This window comes from Dunckerocampus dactyliophorus, chromosome 6 (genome assembly GCF_027744805.1).
Source record: "Dunckerocampus dactyliophorus isolate RoL2022-P2 chromosome 6, RoL_Ddac_1.1, whole genome shotgun sequence".
NCBI lineage: Eukaryota > Metazoa > Chordata > Actinopteri > Syngnathiformes > Syngnathidae > Dunckerocampus > Dunckerocampus dactyliophorus.
Genome location: NC_072824.1, coordinates 29,203,281 through 29,223,555, shown reverse-complemented (window position 1 = coordinate 29,223,555; position 20,275 = coordinate 29,203,281). Strand labels below are relative to the sequence as shown.

General features: G+C 43.4%; 2 protein-coding genes across 7 annotated transcripts in view; one reads left to right on the top strand and one right to left on the bottom strand.

Annotated features, from left to right (window-relative positions):
* Nucleotides 1-366: 366 nt before the first annotated feature.
* Nucleotides 367-14,145, top strand: bmerb1 (bMERB domain containing 1). Its single transcript, XM_054778478.1, has 6 exons — nt 367-586; nt 5,586-5,706; nt 9,181-9,254; nt 10,605-10,719; nt 10,801-10,883; nt 10,978-14,145. Exons 1-6 carry the CDS (start codon nt 499-501, stop codon nt 11,094-11,096), a joined length of 600 nt encoding a protein of 199 aa, XP_054634453.1. The 5' UTR covers nt 367-498; the 3' UTR covers nt 11,097-14,145.
* Nucleotides 14,004-20,275, bottom strand: part of LOC129182398 (meiosis regulator and mRNA stability factor 1) — a 20,489-nt gene continuing 14,217 nt past the window's right edge. For 4 of the 6 annotated variants that reach the window (XM_054778470.1, XM_054778475.1, XM_054778476.1 and 1 more), the window contains exons 24-27: nt 18,707-18,767; nt 18,521-18,625; nt 17,520-17,726; nt 14,004-16,412 (exon numbers count right to left, since the gene is read on the bottom strand). In XM_054778470.1, the coding sequence (XP_054634445.1) occupies nt 16,249-16,412; nt 17,520-17,726; nt 18,521-18,625; nt 18,707-18,767 (537 nt within the window). In that variant the 3' untranslated portion in view covers nt 14,004-16,248. The remainder of the gene's footprint in view (nt 16,413-17,519; nt 17,727-18,520; nt 18,626-18,706; nt 18,768-20,275) is intronic. The other 2 variants (XM_054778473.1, XM_054778474.1) reach the window with 1 other exon arrangement.

The window sequence follows — 20,275 nt, the reverse complement described above, 5'->3', positions numbered from 1 at the left end:
AATATAATATAATATTAACAATTAGATATGTTAACGGCACCCGCCCCCTCACTTGTCTGTTTGGTTTGATCCACTTCACGTGGTGGAAGTTGGATCATGTTTGAACAGCACGGTGGCGCGAGAATCCCGCCTGTAGAGGGCGCCCATCTGCCACACACATCGGAAATGAGCGCTGAGTAGTAAACATTTTTTTCACCCCCTCGCGTCGCTCCGGAGAGAATGTGTCCCCTAGCTAGAAGCGCCACTGCCCAAAACCGAGGCTAAAAACCTGACCTAGTCTAAAGTCACCCACGCTTATTTCAACGTCATCGCAGAGCCAATGGGTGTCTCCCCTCGCCCCGTTTCCTTGCCAGCACTGCGCATGCGCTCTGCGTCTCGTCTCCATCCCTACGCGGAGAGACCAAAGGAGCCCGGATAAAGATGCTCAGCGTCGCTGGCTCAGCCGGCTGAGAACGTCATTATCGCGGTGTAAGAGGCGCACATTTAGCGTCGGCAGACATGGAAATGAGCAAGTCTTTCTCCGACACGGAGCGCGCACTCCGGAGCTACGGCGCCGTGTCGCAAACCGCGTGGACGACGGACAAAGGTGAGCAACATCCGCTGTGAGGAGAGGTCAGATGCGTTCACGTCATGCTAGGACATTCGTAGACGTTTGATTTGACTGTGTTTGTACCGTTTTCATCATGGCATTTCGTAAAATAATCACAATAATACAGCAAAACCCGACATATTTAACTTTACAAGACGCACTACAAGATGAAGAGCTTACACTCATCCGTGTATTAGAATAAAAGTGTAAGTTCTCAGATGATTTTCAACAAAATAAATAAAAGAAAGCGACGCTCAGTAATAAATGATCTCCCCACTATGGAAGGTGCTTAGCCAGCGTTTTGTTTAGATTCCACGAACAACCCAGTCGTGTGAAACAAGCTGATGCAGGTCAATTTCTCAGAGAACAGAGCAGAACTTTATTGTCTCCGGACAAATTGTACGATGAAGACAAATATGTATGTAAGTGAACGCATTCATGCGTTCGTTGTTTGTTTTTTCTTTAAACATGAGCTGGCCGGAATTTGGAGAACAAAATAGAAAACGGTGTGCGTTAGACAACACGTGCATTTCATTTAAACACGCTTGAGGAAGATTGCTGTGCAAAACGGGTGCAAAAGGGGATGCTGCCGCCCTATCGAAGAACATCACGTTGGTAGAAAACGCAGAACCTTTAAGTTGTTCTGTTGACCGAGCATGTATCTGGAATGACGCAAGCGTCGACACAAGCGACGGGGTGACGACGCTCCCCACAAGGGACGGCAACTCATCACGAGGGATTTTATCAGGGAAAAGACAGTGGGGGGAGGGGGGAAAGTGCATGGTGTATTTTTAGACACAGATCCAAGACGCTGTCGGTCCTCTGTGTACAAACACACAAAAAGCCTGGAAAGATGGAGGCAGCCCCCTCCCCTCCTCACTGGGCAGTGTGTGTGTGTGTGTGTGTGTGTGTATACATTGTGACTGCAGGATGTGTCATCAGCTGGATGTCATGCAGATGCTGACATTTACCTGCTCTCGAGCCCCCGGCGTCCTCACTGGGTTTTGACCTCATTAAATCCTAACCTACGTTGAGGCTGTTTGCTTCACGAGGGCGGCATGGGATGCAGGAAGTGGTGACACTCTTCACGCCTTGTTGTGTTCAGCGGATGAGAAGGAAGATGTCCATTGATGTCACTGGCAGAGCACAAAGACAAAATGAGCAGACGTGTGGAAAAGGATGCAATAAAAGCCGGTGTCTAAACTTCCATTTGCTAAGGGAACAAAACAAGCACCCCGTTTTCTTTTTTTTGTTTGTTTGAAGCTGCTGTGGTGAGTCAGCTGCGTCCTCGCTGACTGCAGTTAAACAGCGTATTCCACACAGAATGTTGCTAAAAGCGAATCAAGAAAGTGCAACGACTTTAGAGTATTTCCGGGTTATTTCTCCATTTTTTTTGTTTGTATTCAGACAATAACGAAAGTGCCACTGATTCAAAATCAGGAATATTGTGGTTTGGGTGCGATTTTTATTTAAGTGAAATTTTTTCCAAATGAGACTGAGAGTCCATTTTATTTTCATTGGGTCTTTTTTTGTTTCATTTATTATGTTGTTTGTTTATCCATCCATTATCTATGCTGCTTGCCCTCACTAGGGTGGCGGGGGTATGCTGGAGCCTATCCCATCTGACGTTGGGCGAGAGGCAGGACTGGCAACGTTAAATTTGCTTGAGAAATTAAAAGTTTTTTTATTATTACATTAATGAAAAAAAAATGGTCTCAAAATAATTTTGACAATAGTATCGTTTATCGTCAATAATTTGTAGGACAATCGATGAGCAAAATGTGTTATCGTGACAGGCTTACTGTTGTTTTAATGACGAGCTTGTAAATTGTTAGCGGGATAGAAGTTCCCGTCCTTTATGCGTGTGTGCGGCTTCACAATAAAGGCCACTGATGGTCATCTGCTGCCTTGTTCTTGTCAGAGTGAATGCTGCTGATTGCAGAAAATGGTCCTCTGCCACAATGTGGTCAGAGAAACAAACACATCGCTCTTCTTTTGTCGACGTGTCAACCTTAGAGGATGTGCGCACTCGACCGAGTACTATTGTAGTGATGATGTAATCAGCAAAACTAAAAAAAATTACTTCTGGAACCACATCAGTCACTCACACTTATTATATATGAATCCCAAAGACAAAGAATCCACACATATATCTATTAAAATGTGTAATTTGGTGGTTGTCTGTCCTGGGCTGAGGTGGGTGCCCTACTGAGGGCCATAACTGAAAGATTCGTTGCCTCATTTTACGTCACGGTGGCTTCCTGCACAGATAAATAAGAACAGACATGACAGGATGTTGGTTTTCATCCATGCAAATAAGTGTCCTAAGATGGACGCCGGGAAGATCGGCAGTAAGATCATTGCTGCATGTGGTGCTGCAACATTTCATGTGTGTAACAATTGCTTGGTTAAGTGTTTCAAGGCTGCGGCGTCTTGTGAGGGGGAGAAATACGCCAATCAGCAGCTAGCCGCTGCTGGTCGCTCAGTCCACGACATCAGCAAGCCGCTCTCTTGTGAGTCAGGAAAGGTTGACAAGGGGGTCTCTGATGATGTCATGAAATTTGAAATCTTTTCCTGTATCGTGTCATGCGCATATGTTGATGCCGTGGGCGGCAGGCAGCTGACAAAGAAACAAGTCACCTCTGGCAGGGAGGAGTTAGTAGGATTCTCAATAAAAAGTAGAGCCATCCATTTTCTATGCTGCTTGTCCTCCAATGAAATGCTTTGCACACGCAATGCATTATGGGAATATTTTTATTGTATTGGTACTTGTTTGTATATTTCTTAGGTATAGCTCTTGAGTGTTAAGTTGCCGTGTGATGAATTTTGTGTTCTTTGTAAGATGACACCGTAAGTCAGATTGTTATATTGAGTAATGACCTCCTGCCGTTTCCAATGGGTTGACATGAGTTTTTTCATGGCTCGTGATTGGCTCCTGGCAAATAAAGAGCTGCCTGGTACTCACGGACTCGTGCGCGCTACAATATGCCATTTTATGACGTGGACATGCGCGGCTTATAGTCCGGTGCGGCTTGTATATGTACGAAAACAAAACTGCTGTAGGTCGAAATTTTTTTGTTATTGCCTATTCCACTTGTGTCTCTGGTGAAAGTGAGAAGTTAATGCACAAGCAATGGTTATTTTTGCCTGTGTTGACGTTACTCAGCCAATCCGAAGGACGTCGACTTAAACAGCTTCCAGAGTACCCCACAGAGGTCTGAACTAGGGCTGCAGCTACCGAATATTTTAGCAATCCAGTATTCTACTGAAAATTTCTTCGATGAATCGGAAAAAACTTATTTTTGCTTTCTAAAGAGCAAATATAAACACACAAGAGAAAATGAAACGTTTCACTAAATAACAAACTATCAATTGGTTGATTTTTTTTTTAGATAATCAAGTGTTTTATTTCTTAAATTGGCATTGAGTGTAGGAACAAAGTGTGTTTTCGTGGGTCTGGTGGCCTACATGATGCTGCTTTTGTAGATGAATTCATCCCTCCCAGACTGTTAACTATTTACTGGAAAAGGAGAAAAATAATAATGACTTTACTAAGACTAGATGACATATTACATGATGTTGATGGCTGTGCATTTATCAATAACTGAAGTGAGACAGGCTGGCTGGAAATAAGACAAATATTCTTTATCAGATATTGAGTTTGTGCAGTGTTGAAAGTAAAATGAAAATGCCTTCTGTAGTGGAACACATTACGCTCAAGTGAGTGAGACGCGCACTTCCTTGTTCCATCACATCAGTGGTCATTATCACTATTTAAAGCTTTGTCTTTAAATCCAAATCTTTTTCTCATTTTGCTTTATTTTTACAAATTTTTGATGTTTTTAACATTTTGTTACTGCAGTGATGCAATGACAAATGAGCCCCTGGGCTGCGCTTTGGCTACCTTCTTTGCCCTCTGCGCGGGTGACGTCAGCGATTCATCGAGGCAGACAAAAAATCCTCGATTATTTTTTGCAATCGAGGTACTCGAAATATGGATACTTCCGATACCAGCTCTTCATTCACTAAAATCGATTCTCAAATCAAAATATTGATAGTTTCGATACTTGGTTTGTCTAAAACGACTGAGCGTAAACGGAGCCGTGTGTGAGTTGTGAATTAAATTTTCATTGTTAATCATTTATTGTAATGGTTTTATTATTTTTCATACCATTTTCACATATTTTATGTGCTCTTGTCCTGTTTTTTCTGTTGTTGTATATTAGCTTCGCTACATTGTAAACCACCCCGCTGAAGGTTTAAAATAACTTTAATAAATTATTAACCTATTTAAATTTATAATTTATTTAAAACAATAATTTATTTAATTAAATGTCCTGTATTCTTTATGCAATGATATGAAATACACAACTTCTTAAAATGTACCGGACACATTAAGTGGATTTGCACAAAGTATCGGATCGGAGTCGCCGATACCGGCCTGAATTTTACTCGCAAACTAAATCAGCAATATCGCACATCACTACTTAAAACCCCTCGGCTGTGAGGAAGCTATGCTAGCTTGCTGCCCAACTGTAGTATTACTTTTTAAAAAATAATAAACCACGCTATAATGACCCTCTTCACTTTAATGTGTGAGAGGGGCGTAATAAAAGTGGTGGCAGAGGCTCGTATCTCATTTGGTTATATTAGCTGTCACAGTGTAAGAATAAATTCATCACTAATGTAACATTTGTGCCGAGAAAGCCACAACAAGCCAAAGAAAAAGTCCAACATGGATGTAACGCTACGGGAACTCTTTTGAGGTAAGATGAAGTCTGATGCAATGAGGGCATACTTGTCCCCGCTTTCCAAATTGCGAGACTTTTCTCCTGCTTTCCAAGAAAAAAATGCAGGTTATGTCAACTGGAGATTCTAAGTTGTCCTTAAATGTGAAAGGTTGTCTGTCTAGTCCGCTGGGATAGGCTCCATCTCGCCTGTGACGCGGTGAGAACGTGTCGACAAGCTTAGTAAATGTTTGCTTTCCGTCTCCCAGGCCACAGCGATGTGTCCATGGCAGAGAGCACCATCTCTCCAGAGGAGATTGAGGTGGAGATGGCTCGTATCCAGCGTCTGAGGGAGGTCTTAGTGCGTCGGGAGTCGGAGCTGCGCTTCATGTAAGTTGCAAAAAAAAAAAAAAAAAAGAACAGAAGGTGGTGAAGATTTGATCAAGTAAAGGTCACACGATGCTAGTGGCCATTCCTGCCTGCTGGATAATCCTGTTTTCTTTGTTGCCATCATGTGCCACCTCTTTGTGCATTGATTATCCAGAGGGCTGACCACGCTGTGATGAACTTACTGCATCCTCGTCAAGGATTGCACTGATAGATTTATATCCAGCAGGCGTTTCATCTGTCCACATGCTTCCAGCGTAACAGCTGCACTGCTTCATCGTTCAACCCACTCACCATTCCCTCGCATGTAAACAAATCACGTTGACAGACGAAGGGTCAAATATAGACGGGTATTTCATCAGAGTTCACTGTTGATAACGTACTTGGTCCTCGTCACATCATAGTTCAAATTTAACAACTTTACTCTCACGTTTCTTAAAAAAAACATTATTTAATACATAATGATATTCTGTGGTCGAATACGGCCTTTCCATCCGTCTTCTATGCCGCTTGTCCTCACTAGGGGGCATGCTGGAGCCTATCCCAGCTGACTTTGGGTGAGAGGCGGGGTACACTCTGGACTGGTGGCCAGCCAATGGCAGGGCACATATAGACAAACAACCATTCACACTCACATTCATACCTATGGACAATTTAGAGTCGCCAATTAACCTAACATGCATGTTTGAGGAATGTGGGAGGAAACCGGAGTACCCGCACAAAACCCACGCATGCACGGGGAGAACATGAAAACTCCACACAGAGATCTGGATCTCCTGACTGTGTGACCAACGTGCTAACCACCAGGGCACCGTGAGGCCAACATGGCCTTTTATTAGTAAAAAAAAATGCATATTTACGCATATTTTTGTTTGCTAAATTAAGTATTTTCAAGCATAAAAGAGGGTAAATGTCAGAGTCACGAGATCGTGAGCTCGTATCATCGTTGGAACATCTCTGTGTTTAGTTTGCATGTTCTCCCCATGGGTGCGTGGGTTCTCGCTGGGTATTCCGGCTTCCTCCCTCCCACATTCTAAAAACATGCATGTTAGGTTAATTGGAGACTCTAAATTGTCCATAGGTATGAATGTGAGTGTGAATGGTTGTCTTATATGTGCCCTGTGATTGGCTGGCGACCAGTCCAGGATGTAGCTGGGATAGGTTCCAGCGAATCCACAACTCTACTGAGGACAGCGGGAAACTGGACCAGCTCTTGCAAGGATGCTGGAGAGTAAATGGGGGTTTGCCCAAACGGTCTACATGTGCTTTGCGGACTTGGAAAAGGCATTCAACCGCGTCCTGTGGGGGATGCCATTTGGTCCGTGTACGACCGGAGCAGGAGCCTGGTTGGCATTGCCAGCAGTAAGTCGAGCTGGTTTCTGGTGAACATTGGGCACCGTCAAGGCTGCCCTTTGTCACCGATTCTGTTGATAAGTTTCATGGACAGGATTTCTAGGTGCAGCCGAGGCACTCCAGTTTGGGGGGCTTAGGATCTCGTCTCTGCTATTCGCAGACGATGTGGTCCTGATGGCCTCATCAGGCTGTGACCTTCAGCGTTTACTGGGGCGGTTTGCAGCTGAGTGTGAAGCTTCTGGTTCGAGACTCAACACCTCCAAATCTGAGGCCATGGTTCTCAGTTGGAAAAGGGTGGATTACACCGGGTTGGGAACGACATCCTACCCCAGGTGGAGGAGTAATCTCGGGGTCTTGTTCACAAGAGGTCGACAGGCGTCTGCATTAATGCGGTCGCTGTACCAGGCCGTCGAGGTGAAGAGAGAAGGAAGGCAAAACTTTTGACCAGTCGATCGATGTTTCCACCCTCACCTACGGTCATTAGCTTTGGGCCGTGACTGAAAGAACGAGGTCGCGGATACAAGCGGCAGAAATGAGTTTCCTTCATAGGAGCTCGGTCATCCAGGGGCTCAGAGTAGAGCTCCTTCACATGGAGAGGAGCCAGTTGAGGTGGCTCAGGCATCAAGTTGAAGACTAGACGAATGGGAGACCTACTGTGGGACACGTTGTAGGGATGTTTTTATTTGGAAAAATATTAAACAGTGTCTATGTCGTCTTAGATTGCAGGCTAAATCGTCATATTTGATGGAAGTATATGATATGAAAGTTTGAACACGACAGAGGTGTTTTGGGTTGAAATGAATACATGTCCACCATATTGATGAATTAGTGTCAAGTGTGAGGAGCTCACTTCATTCAACGCGTCCCAAAGGCTCCATAAGGCAGCCGCCATGGTGGTTATTGTTGCGCTCAGCCTATTTGCGACGCCAGATGCCCTGTGGTGTGTAGAACTGGCGGTCAGAGGGCTGAAGCTTCTGGAATTCACAGATAGTGCTGAGAGACTTTAGCACAAGGCTGCTGTAAGAAGTGAGCAACGTGGATTAATGCAGAGGTGATGGGAGGAGGGAGGCTGAGTGGATGAGTCATCAGGCTGATCTATTGCCGGATGAATCCGTGTCGCATGTTCTCCATCTGCCAGGCGTTGCGACGTCTTCATGACAACCTCAACAGCGATTCACCCTCACCTGTCATGTCAGCTTTGACGGGACGTATGTCTGCGGTTAGCTAATAATAGTATAACACAACTGCAGCAAATCAACACTGTGGCTGTGTCTCAATTGGCGCACTTCCACAGGTACACTTAGCATTTTGATTCACATTGAGAAGTACAGGAATCTAATTGGTGCCTGACGATGGGATTCTCCTGAAAGGGGTACCAGGGGTACAACTATTGTTTTACATCATGTTTCCGCCAAAGGTGAAGTGTGTTACTCTTGCGCTAGCAAACAATGCTTTGAAGAACACAGTGTTGAGTCTCGCACGCAGTTTGAGGCAGGTTCCATCCACCTGCTCTGCATTACTTGCAAGATACATCACCATTACATCACATCCTGGTCAGACCAAAAACATCAAAAATGGTAAACTGCAGGGGTTTCCCCTAGGATTTTTTGAAGCTGTGGTGGTGGGCTGCATGGGAGGGCAGACTGCCTTTTATTGCCAAATGGCAATTTTTTATGACTTACTTTACTTTACTTTATTTATTCAACTTTTTTCAACAACTAGCATAACATCATTGACTAATTTAAATTAGTTTGATGATCTGAAACATTTAAGTGTGCCGAACATGAAAAAAAATAAGAAGTGTCCAGTAAAACCAGAAAAAGTCCTAATATTTGCCACTGCTTGCTTTTGCTGAAGTTGGCAACACTGATCCCTCCTGCTACATCTTATTACTCTCTAGCGTACCAGGTGCCTATGAGGTGTGTTAAGAAGCAGAGTTACACCGCCATCTACTGTACAGAGTTGGAACAACAAGCTACATCCACAGACAGTCCCAGAGTTTATAAGCGGCCCCAAATAAATGGGAAACGCTGTGCAGACTTACTTCACATGTTCCATAAAGGTTTTGCATCCAGGAAGAAGAATGTGTTCTTCGTGGAGATGATTGGAATTCTTGTGTTGTAGGATGGATGACATCCAGCTGTGCAAAGACATCATGAGTTTGAAGCAGGAGCTGAGGCAGATCGTTGCAGTGCCAGGTACAACTCAAGCCAACGCACGTAAACCCCAACCATGAAGAAATCCACCATAAAAGCATTTACACCTTCCACCAGAAAGTCACAAATCTACAATGTGGTATTTATAGGACGCACGCAGCTTGGATCCGAGTCACGTGGCTGAGGGGTTAGAGCGTCGTGTATACATCAAACAGACGTGCATCTTGGCATGGGCCCCTTACGGGTTTCAAGGTGTACCACGGTATGAAAGTCACGGTATCAAAACTAACGTCCTACGGTATGAGAGAAAGTGGAGGTCCAGCATGGCCACCAACATCTTGTCCTGTGTTATTCCTCGTAGACGGAACTGGGCTTCAGTGGGCGGAAACCACTAGCATGAGACGTGTTGTCAGAAGCCGGCAACTTAACCGTCGCGGCATAGCTAGCAGTGATGTTAGCAGGCTCATTAGCATCACGTGGCGCCGGTGTGACAAGGCGTGTGCCCTCGTAGAGTTTTGCCTCCTGTAGCGTGTGGACTTAGTGTGTAGTGTCCCTCATTTATCGCGGTGGATAGGTTCCCAAAATAGCAATAAGTGAAATCGGCAAAGAAGCAAACTTTATTTGTTTAGTTATTGTTTTAAGGCTGTAAAAACCCCCACCATACGCTTTATACACTTTTCTCAGACAGGCATTAGCATTTTCTTTTCGTTTGAATTTTAATGATTAATCTAGTAGGCTGGACACAAGAAATTGTGACTCACGCATATCTCACTCCTCTGACGGCGCTTCGCCGTTCAGCTGTAGCGTTTTTGTATCCTTGTTAAAAATATTGCTCCTACCCTCATCCTTTTCATCCTACTCCTTGAACCGAAGATTCATTTTGCCGGTTAGCTGCTAATTTGATTTTCTTTTCTCCTATTGTTTATTGGCAGTTGGCTAGTGTTCTAGCAACGGCACGAAGGAGATTGATTGACAGTGCTCTGCAGCCAATCAGGACGCAGAACACAATATAGCCAATAAGGACTGTTGTGGCTCTAGATTTGGCCGGCTCTTGTCTACTGTGGGTCACTAATATGCAAGTAAACACACAGACGTGGAGCTGCACAGGTCTTTGACATGAGTATACAACACCCTCTACTGGGAGCAGTAATATTTACTTTTTTCTCGTAAATGTACGGCTTATTCTTGAAATCTCAGATTTTAATACTCCGTCATAACAGGCATTGCCTGAGACAGCTATGAAAAAGGAGGACTTATGTGGTAATATGATTTTTTTTCTCGTAAATGTATGACTTTATTCTCCGAATCGCTTGAAAGATTGAATGAGTTAATTGCACAGTGTTACGAGCCTGCAGTGATGATCACCTTGTCGTACCATTTCGCTTTCTGCAGAGAAAGACAAAAGCAAGAAAGACAGGCAGCAGGAAGAGGAACTGATCCTGAAGATCCATAAACTGGTACAGAAGAGGGATTTCTTGGTAGACGACGCTGAGGTGGAGAGATTAAGGTAGAGGAGAAGCAACTTGAAGCAGTTCAGCGGACGACAGACATTCACATTCATGACACCATTAATATTATTATGGCTCAGGGAGCAAGAGGAGGACAAGGAGATGGCAGAGTTCCTCCGGCTGAAACTGATGCCACTGGAGAAGAAGCTGAAAGCCAAACAAAGTGAGTTGCCGTTGCCGTGTTTGAACACACACGGACCACAGCAAAGACTTCCAATCTATAATCTTTTCTCCTTCTCTTTTTCAAAACCAACAAGATCCTCCTAAACCGAGAAGACAAATCTCGGAGCTGCCACCCAACAAACCCTTCATCTCCAAATCCGGCGTGGCCGTCATTAAGGATTGCTGTGGCGCCACCCAGTGTGCCATCATGTAACGGATGGACGTCCTTCAAGGGCCACGCCCACATCCCCACAAACTCACATCATCACTTCCTGTGTATCAGAGAATCCGTTCCGCTTCGTGTTCCACGGTTGCCTGTCCATAAGTCACGTCTGCAAAGCAATCATTCCGGGGAAGCATGGATTCACACATTAAAACCTTCACAATATTAGAATTTTCAATTAAATTAGGTGTAAATTCTATAATTCCACGTATCCTTTCTCTTAAAAAGTGGCAATAAGATCCAGAATCATAAATTGGAACAACAAGCACAATGTCCATGGAGTGAATTTGATGAAATATTGGGGGTTCTCTGATGCACAGGGACTCCAAATTATTCATTTCAGATGAACATGTGGTTAAATAACGGACGTTGCTGGCAAATATGAATGTTTGCTGCTTCAAGCATTTGGGAAAACGGACTGCAGTCCATTTGTGGCGGTGGGTTACAAGGGTGTAGACGTCTCATTTGCATAATCGGCGAGACAAAAACATGGCAAGCACAGCAGCATCCGCTGCTTGTTAAGAGCGATATGTGCTTTCACGTAAAAGAGTCACCCAGTGTCCAATGAGGCCAAAAGTAGTTGCTAATCGATTCTTGAAAAATAGAATCTTGAGGGGTCTGATTACTCGCTTAATATTCTCTGGCAGACCAGCTGTGCATGAGATGTGTTAAGCAGACATTTACTGGATGGAGTTGCAAGGACAAGGTATATTTGCAGTCAGTTCCATTAAAATGTGTTCATGAGCAAGTGCGAACAAGTACGCGGACTGTGTCAAATGAGTGGGTGGGAAACACCAGGCTTACACATGCCACTAAAAAAACAATGCTGCTTTCAAGTGGGGCCACAAGCTATTTACATGCTAATGATGATTATTGAGCATATTAGATGGAGGAGGGATGCAACACAAGTATGGGTTCTACTTCTCAGGTGATGAACAGACTTCAAGAAACTCACTAAAGTTTAGAAATAGGAATATTTTAATTATGGAAGATTACAAAATCATGTACAAAGGTGTGAAAAAGTGTTTGCCCCCTTCCTGATTTCTTTTTTTGTCACACTTAAATGTTTTAGATGAAAAAAAATGACAACACAACTGAACAAAATGCAGTTTTTAAATTAAACTTTTTGAGGGAGGAAAAAAATCGAAACCTACATGACCCTGTGTGAAAAAGTTAATTTCCTCCCTGTTAAAACATAACAGATTAATTGAGATCTATCAGTGTGGAAAAGGTTATAAAGCCATTTCTAAAGCTTTAGGACTCCAGCAAACCACAGTGAGAGCCATTAGCCACCAATGGCAAAAACATGGAACAGTGGTGAACCTTCCCAGGAGTGGTCAGCCAACCAAAATGATCAAGGGACGCAGCAACAACTCATCCAAGAGGATGAGACCCCACAACAACATCCAAAGAAGTGCAGGCCTCACTTGCCTCAGTTAAGGTCAGTGTTCATGACTCCACCATAAGAAAGACACTGGGCAAAAATGTCCTGCATGGCAGAGTTCCAAGACCAAAACCACTGCTGAACAAAAAGAACATTAAGGCCCGTCTCAATTTTGCCAGAAAACATCTTGATGATCCCAAAGACCTATAAAATACTCTGGTCTGACAAGACAAAAGTTGAACTTATTGGAAGGTGTGTGTGCCATTACATCCGGCCGCATTTCAGAAAAAGAACATCATAGCAACAGTGAAATATGGTGGTGGTAGTGTGATGGTCTGAGGCTTCAGGACATGGAAGACTTAGTGTGATGAATGGAAACATGAATTCTACTGAAGGAGAATGTCCGGCCATCTGTTGGTGACCTCAAGATGAAACCAACCTGGGTTCTGCAGCAGGACAATGATCCAAAACACACCAGCAAGTCCACCTCTGAATGGCTGAAGACTTTGGAGTGGCCTAGTCAAAGTCCTGACCTGAATCCTATTGAGATGCTGTGGCATGACCTTAAAAAGGCGCTTCATGCAAGAAAACCCTCCAATGTGGCTGAATGACAACAATTCTGCAAAATTCCTCCTCAGCGCTGTAAGAGACTCATTGCAAGTTATCACAAACGCTTGATTGCAGTTGTTGCTGCTAACGGGGGCCCAACCAGTTATTAGGTTTAGGGGGCAAATCACTTTTCCACACAGGGCCATGTAGCTTTGGATTGTTTTTCTCCCTTAATAATAGAAAGTTTCATTTAAAAACTGCATTTTGTGTTCAGTGGTGTTGGCATGACTAATATTTACATTTGTTTGATGATGTGAAATTTTTAAGTGTGACAAAAAAAACAAAATCAGGAAGGGGCAAACACTTCTTCACACCACTGTATCTTACCAACAGTATACACACACACGACATGTACTCCTGGTAAACTGCCAGCCACGTTTAAAAATAAGTGTACATGTGCTGATATTAACATCATCCTTAAAATCTGTTGATTTATTTATTTTTAAATGGGATCATATTATGTCATGGCTAACAGCTGTAGCATTGTTTGTGTTGATTTTGTTACCTAAAACCGTTTTATTCATGCTCGGATGTGCAAACAAAGCTCAAGCATACTTTGGCTTTGCTTGTTCATACGGTTTATCGATTGTGGTAAGCGGCAAGTCCATCCCCCACTAAATTTTGGTGTGTTTTTAGGGCGAATATAAAAAATAAATAAATAAATAAATAAATAATGCAATCTTCTAGTTAATGTTAACATTTCCATGTATGTTTGAGCGTCTCATGAACATCATCTCACCTACCTTCTGTAGTGCTAGTCCATTCATGAAACGTTGAAAATGTAACAAATATGCATAAAATAAGCTGAAACTACCTGTACATATATGTTTCAATAAAGAGCATCTTTCAGAAAGCAGCCAGTGGATCTAATCATTTAGTATCAAAGCAGGAAATGAGGGAAAAGGTGATGCTTAGTGAGGTTTATTAACAAACGTGTTTGGTCCCTTCAACAAATAGTAACAACTTGTGGTACAGCTTAATAATGGATTCATGAGCGGTGGTTGGGTGTCACATGAAAACTGATTACAAGGCAACAGTTAAAAAAATATATATGTTTGAATTTTGAAGAAGTGGCGTTTATCATGAGCAGTAGTGTGTTGGAATGCAAAACTGCGGAGTAAATGGAGAAAAAAAAACTCGCAAGACAAAAGTGGGTTAGTAAAAAGAAACAGAGGCTAAGAATTAGTTTCTTTCTCCAACTACGTACTCTTAATGATTTCATGAACCACGACTATGCAGAAGTGCATATTTCAAGTGGTACAAACGCGACCATGAGTTAGATGTCACCATGGTACAAACGCGACCATGAGTTAGATGTCACCATGGTACAAACGCGACCATGAGTTAGATGTCACCATGGTACAAATGCGACCATGAGTTAGATGTCACCATGGTACAAATGCGACCATGAGTTAGATGTCACCAAACAGCAAGAACTTGGCTTTACTCAAATAGACAGTTTAAAAAATAGACATTTCTTGGGGAGAATTAAAGCTCCTATCATCATCATCATCAACTCCTTGAGCTGCACTCATTGATCAAAAAGTGTTCCATAGGGCAGGGGAGGGTATACGCTGCACAAGCCACAAGTATTTGGCAAGTGGTCAACAGGTGGACTCTCAGCTTCCAAGGCAAACTTAAATTCTCGTTGTGTACGTGACGACAACGGAACGAGTTAACACATAAAGTGGATCATGCTGGTGGAATGGGCTTACCCATTCTCCAAAATGTTCTTTTCTGAACAAAAACAGCCACTTGTGACATCCATGGTGCTGATATCATGTTCAACTTAAGAGTAAACCCAAAAGCATTTGGTGGCAACCAAGCAGCTGGCAGACCAGAAAACATTTGACAGCAAAAAGTGAAGGAAGCGGACGCCACGTGGGTACCTAACAACCAGTGATGGCTGGGGAGCTGCTATGACCGTTCCTTTGGCACTGCGGCAAATACAAGCCATTGTAAATGCCAAGCAGATTCCAGAGAGCCACAGTGGCTCTTCTATGTGGATGCTACACTCTCGTGGAGCTGTTACACAGCCTGCGTGCTGCTCCACTAGCAAGACCACCATCCTGCCATTAAAAATAAACTTTGAGCACTCTACTGCTTCCCCTTGACCCATCGAAAAAGACAGGAAACCCCCACAGACACTACTAGCCGCAACAAGGTTGAGCCAAAAAACTGAAAACCTTGAATATTTTAGTAGCGGCTGCACAGGTGGCCCCACGTCCAATAGGTCTAAAACATGTTTTCCCGTCTGCTGCTGCTGGGCTTACACCATGCATCAACTCATGTATGCACACCGTGCATATGTCACACAACCGGACAACCACACAACACAGCTAAAAGAACAAAGATGTTGGCCGCTGGCTCCTAACTTGGTCAAACACACACACACAATTGGCCCAGAGAGACCTTGGGTTAAGACTCATGACCCCACGGGCGCACCTACATCACAAACAACAGCATTTACGTTCTTGATCTCAAAGAGGCAATCTCTTATGACACCTTCAAACGTGGGTATGGAGGTCTTTAAAGCATCAAGAGACTGAAAAGAGCAAACAAAGAGGTATTAGCCAATTCTGGGCGCACCTACAAAGTTCTTAAAAAAAAAAAAAAAAACAACTGAAATTCTGTGTCTCAAAGTATAAACAAGGGGTTCTTTATAAATGATCAGCTGCCCTAAAAACTGTCTTTTAGTCAAGCACATGAAGCGAGAATGAGTTTGTTTTAACTTCCTAAAAACACAAGTGTGCTGTGCTACTCATCTCTGGCATCTCTCCAAATGTTTGCGCATGCGTTCCACGTGGTGGCATCTAACTCATGTTGGGCATCATCTCCAGACTCCTGTATTCCAAGCACATCTGGGAACAAAATTAAATTTCCTGTGGGATGCAACAAAATTCCTTCAACAATTAAGGAGTGTAACATTTTGCAAATTGCAGAAAATCTGCAAAAGGTGAACAGATCAAAGCTTTTGAGTACCACTGACTGAACGAACGAAAGGAAAAGCACACTTGATCATGCAATGCCATTAAGTAGCAAAGCAAAAAGACTCGGGTTAGTTTCTCTGCAATGTGATTAGTGCAGCCACTTAACTCTTCTGCTTGGAGTTCAAACAACAGCTCAACTGGCACGGCTTGATGTTGTGTTTTAGAGACCTGATTTGAATGCAAAGTTGGCAGCTAGCTTAATTCGATTGCGGGGGCCTTTTCTGCTGGGACTGTCCATGGACAAAGTGGTCTTGGTGTTCCGGGTTGGAAGATGCGCCCCCTCAGGTTGCTCTGCATCAGCTGCCGTGTTGGGTTCTTGACTTTCTGAAAGCATAAGCACAGACCGAGCTGGCACCTGATAACAGGAGAGATGCCAAAAGAAGTGTGCCGTCTTCATTAAAATGGATTTCTTCCTCTCTTTACAGCAGGGGTGCTCACACTTTTCCAGCCTGCGATCTACTTTTAAATTGACCAAGTCCCAAAGATCTACTTCCTACTATGAAACATAGAAAACTTATATTTACTGTTTATACTAAAGAAAATATGAGTACGTATTTATGTACGTTATGCATGTATATCGGGGTGCACGCTCTTTTTCAGCATGCAAGTTATCAAAGTCAAAAAGGCAAGTTGTCAAGTCAAAATGATCTACCTCTTGCTATAAAAATGAACCTATATAAAATCCAACTGGTCAACTTTGGAATACTATTGTAAATAATGATTAGTATTTCACATTTTTAAAGTTTACAGGTAGTCAAAGTAGTTGATATAATTATATTCAATATGGCAATTAAGATAATTACACATAATTCCTGAATAGTTGTGTACATAACCTGAGTACCGCTAACAGCCAAAATAGCTATGTAACGTTCATCAGGACACAAACATCATGTATTACATCCAGTCAGCATTTGCTATCAAACATTACCGATAAGCAAGAATTGCAAGACAACGCAGCCGAAGTCAAGGCAACATATTAAAAAGTTTTCAGCAACGGGCACATTTTCCATTTCATCGTGAAATAATAGTTTAAAAAGCAGATGGCTAGAAAACACCGACTTCTGTAGTAGAGTTCATGACGCCAAACAAAGCCATCAAACAATACACTGTTTTTTCCCCTCTACATAACTCGCCACTACAAGTGAACAGATAACTTTTGTTATAGATATAAGCATCTGAGTTGGTTTGTCCGTAATCAGAATAATAAAGACGAAAGTTGCATCCCCGTGTGTAGCTTGAAACGCCATGGGGGCGCAAGAGCGAATTGGCGGGAAGCTTAATGTCAGCTGACTGATGTGATATGACATCTACAAAGTGACGTTTACGCCTTGGCGATCTACCAGTAGCTCGCCATCGACGTAATGGGCACCCCTACTTCAGAGAGTAGCATGCAACGTGGACCTGTGGATGATTTGTCGAATGGATGCTGACCTGATGTTTGTGAAGCAGGCGCAGTTTTCTCCTCAAAATGCATCAAATCCACCTGCTGCAGGATGACAGGGTCTGGGTGGAGCGGAGGGGATGGCAAGCATGATGGTACCGGACCACAGAGAAGGTCCACAGGTGACTTCATAGACAGCAGCTCTGACTGTGGTGCCAAATTGGCGCCTGGAAGGTAAATGTGTAGGATAATTCCACCTATATTTAATAAGGGCACACAAGAAAATAATTGATATATATATATATTTATTTATTTATTTATTTTTTTAAAGGACTTCAGCCACTTTTCCACAGCACACAACCGGCTCGGCTCTACCTGCCTCAGTTTGGCACTGCAGTTCAGCAGACGTAAGCACTGACGTAGCGCTAGCCTGACAACCTGACTGAAGGCTAGACCAAGGGTGGGCAAACTTTGACTCGCAAGCCACATTGGGTCATCTATATATACGGTAGCAGAACGACGTACTTGCTCATGGTGCAACGAAACGAAAACAGATCACATCCACAGCAAGTTAACGCATCATAAATCAACGACTAAGGGTAGGTTACTTAGTGCATCATGTGTACTGACGTGTCGTGTTTGGATGGCTTTTTTGTACAAGCTACAGACTATTTGGGCGACAATAGCACTACTGCAAGTCATGTTGGCTACACTTTCAATGTTAAAGGTTTAAAAAAAAAAAAAAAAAAAAAAAAAAAAAGACGCTTGGCGAGCCTGATGTGGCCCGCAGTTTGCCCACCCCTGGACTACACTGACTCAGAATCTGTCTGTATTATCAATCATCAGTCAATTTCTCGCTTTTCAGCCATTCGTGGGTGGTCTCAGGCCATAACCCAGAAGAAAAGTAGGGATCTATGATAGTATCTGAGCAGCACGCGACGGACCCCGCTTGTTCTTCCAATAGAAAAACAAGGTAGTGAATAGCACAGGTACCATAAAGCAAAACAAAAGTATATCTTGGTATTCAAAGTTAGAAAAAGCAATATTTTACTTGGACTCTGGGCTTCAGAACGTGTGGTGCTTGCTGGGCTATCTCTGGGGCTCGCCACGTTTTCTTCTGACAGTGGGCTGCTGGGGACTGAAGCACTTGCCCTCACTGCATGACAACACAAAAACCTGTTATTTGTCATGTGTGGAGATCACATTACCACAACGAATGCGTGCACTAAAGCTTTACCTTTCATATCGTTCTTCAAAACGATAATCCTCTTGTGACCGTGCCCTTTGATCCAGACCACCTGATGACAACAGCATGAAGAAAAGCTTCCGGAGAACTGCATAATGCAATAACGATGCAGCTATAAATAAGGAGTGCTCCGATCAGGGTTTTATGCTGCCAATTCCGATCAATCATCCATGAGTGAGCTCGGCCGATACCAAACAAATGGATTAACTGTAAATTTTTCAATATACTTATGAGTGCTATTGGCCAAGGACACCGTGGTGGGGGGGGGCAATGAGATTATTTTTCGTGGGGCCCAGAATTCCTGGTTGCACCCCTGCTCTTGGCTAAATAATCTGAAGAAAGGAACCATGAAATATCATTTGTGAAATTTACAGAGAATAAGATGCCTTCTTTAAGGAGACTTTGATGTGAGAGCACACTGTTTGCTGGCGCTCTGACAGGACTTCCAGGTAGCACGTAGCGAAGATCCAAGTGAAAGAGCAGTCAGCGGAACCCGGGGTCTTCCACTGCTGTGAAAGGCTGGTCATCCAGCCTGATGAATTCAATTATTTTTTGGGTTATTTGCTTTAGCCTTCCAACTGTCACGCTCATACGGGCGAGTGTTGACTGTTAGCTCCCATTTGTTGCTGCACCGAGAGCCTCAAAAACTCACCTCGTCTGTTCTTCAAATGCCGTACTAAATTAAAGCTAACATGCTACACCCGCAAGACTTTTCATGTGTTGCAGGATGCAAACTTTACATCATTCTCACAAATGGCACATAAGGGGCTATGCACACGGAAATGTTCAGGTCAAAATGGCAAACGGTATTTTTTGAAAATTGCTTCCAGACTGGGAAAATCCGTCCACACGGGAACATTCCTGAGAATTTTTTTGGTGGGTTGAAAAATGTCACGCCTGTACTGTGCCGGATTAGTAAATTAGTGAAATAAGTGAAAACGATGTAATACACAAGCACACCTACGTATGGCGCTGTGAACAAACACGCGGGCGGAACCACATGACACACCAATCCACAGAAGAACGCACGCATGCACATGAGTCCGTCGTCGAGAAGTGGAATCACTCCCTAAAAAAATACAGTTTGTCACCTAGAACATTGTTCCCGTGTGGATGAGAGACTGAAACGATAAAATACTTTGCCGTTTTCACCTGAAAACGTTTCCATGTGGATAGCCTCTGAGAGCACCGGCTTGTCTTGCCGTGTATGCAGCAAATACGAAAACGATGATGTTACCGGCCCACCGCCGCAGTCACGTGACCAGAAGATAACATAAAATCGGAATATTTCGACGGACGTGACTCAGCCCAGTCGACATTCTCCTTATATTTTGTTGTCTACTCCATAATGACTTACAGGAGTAATTCCATTTCTCGTAAGTCTTGAAAAGCAGAAGACGGACTTATGCGCATGCGTTCCTTCTATGGTTTGGTGTGTCACATGGTTTCCCCTGTGTGTTTGTTCATAGCGCCACGCGTAGGTGTGCTTGTGTATTACACCGTTTTCACTCAGTGCTGCGTTCCCGTCTGGATGCAACGATCTACTAATCCAACACAGTA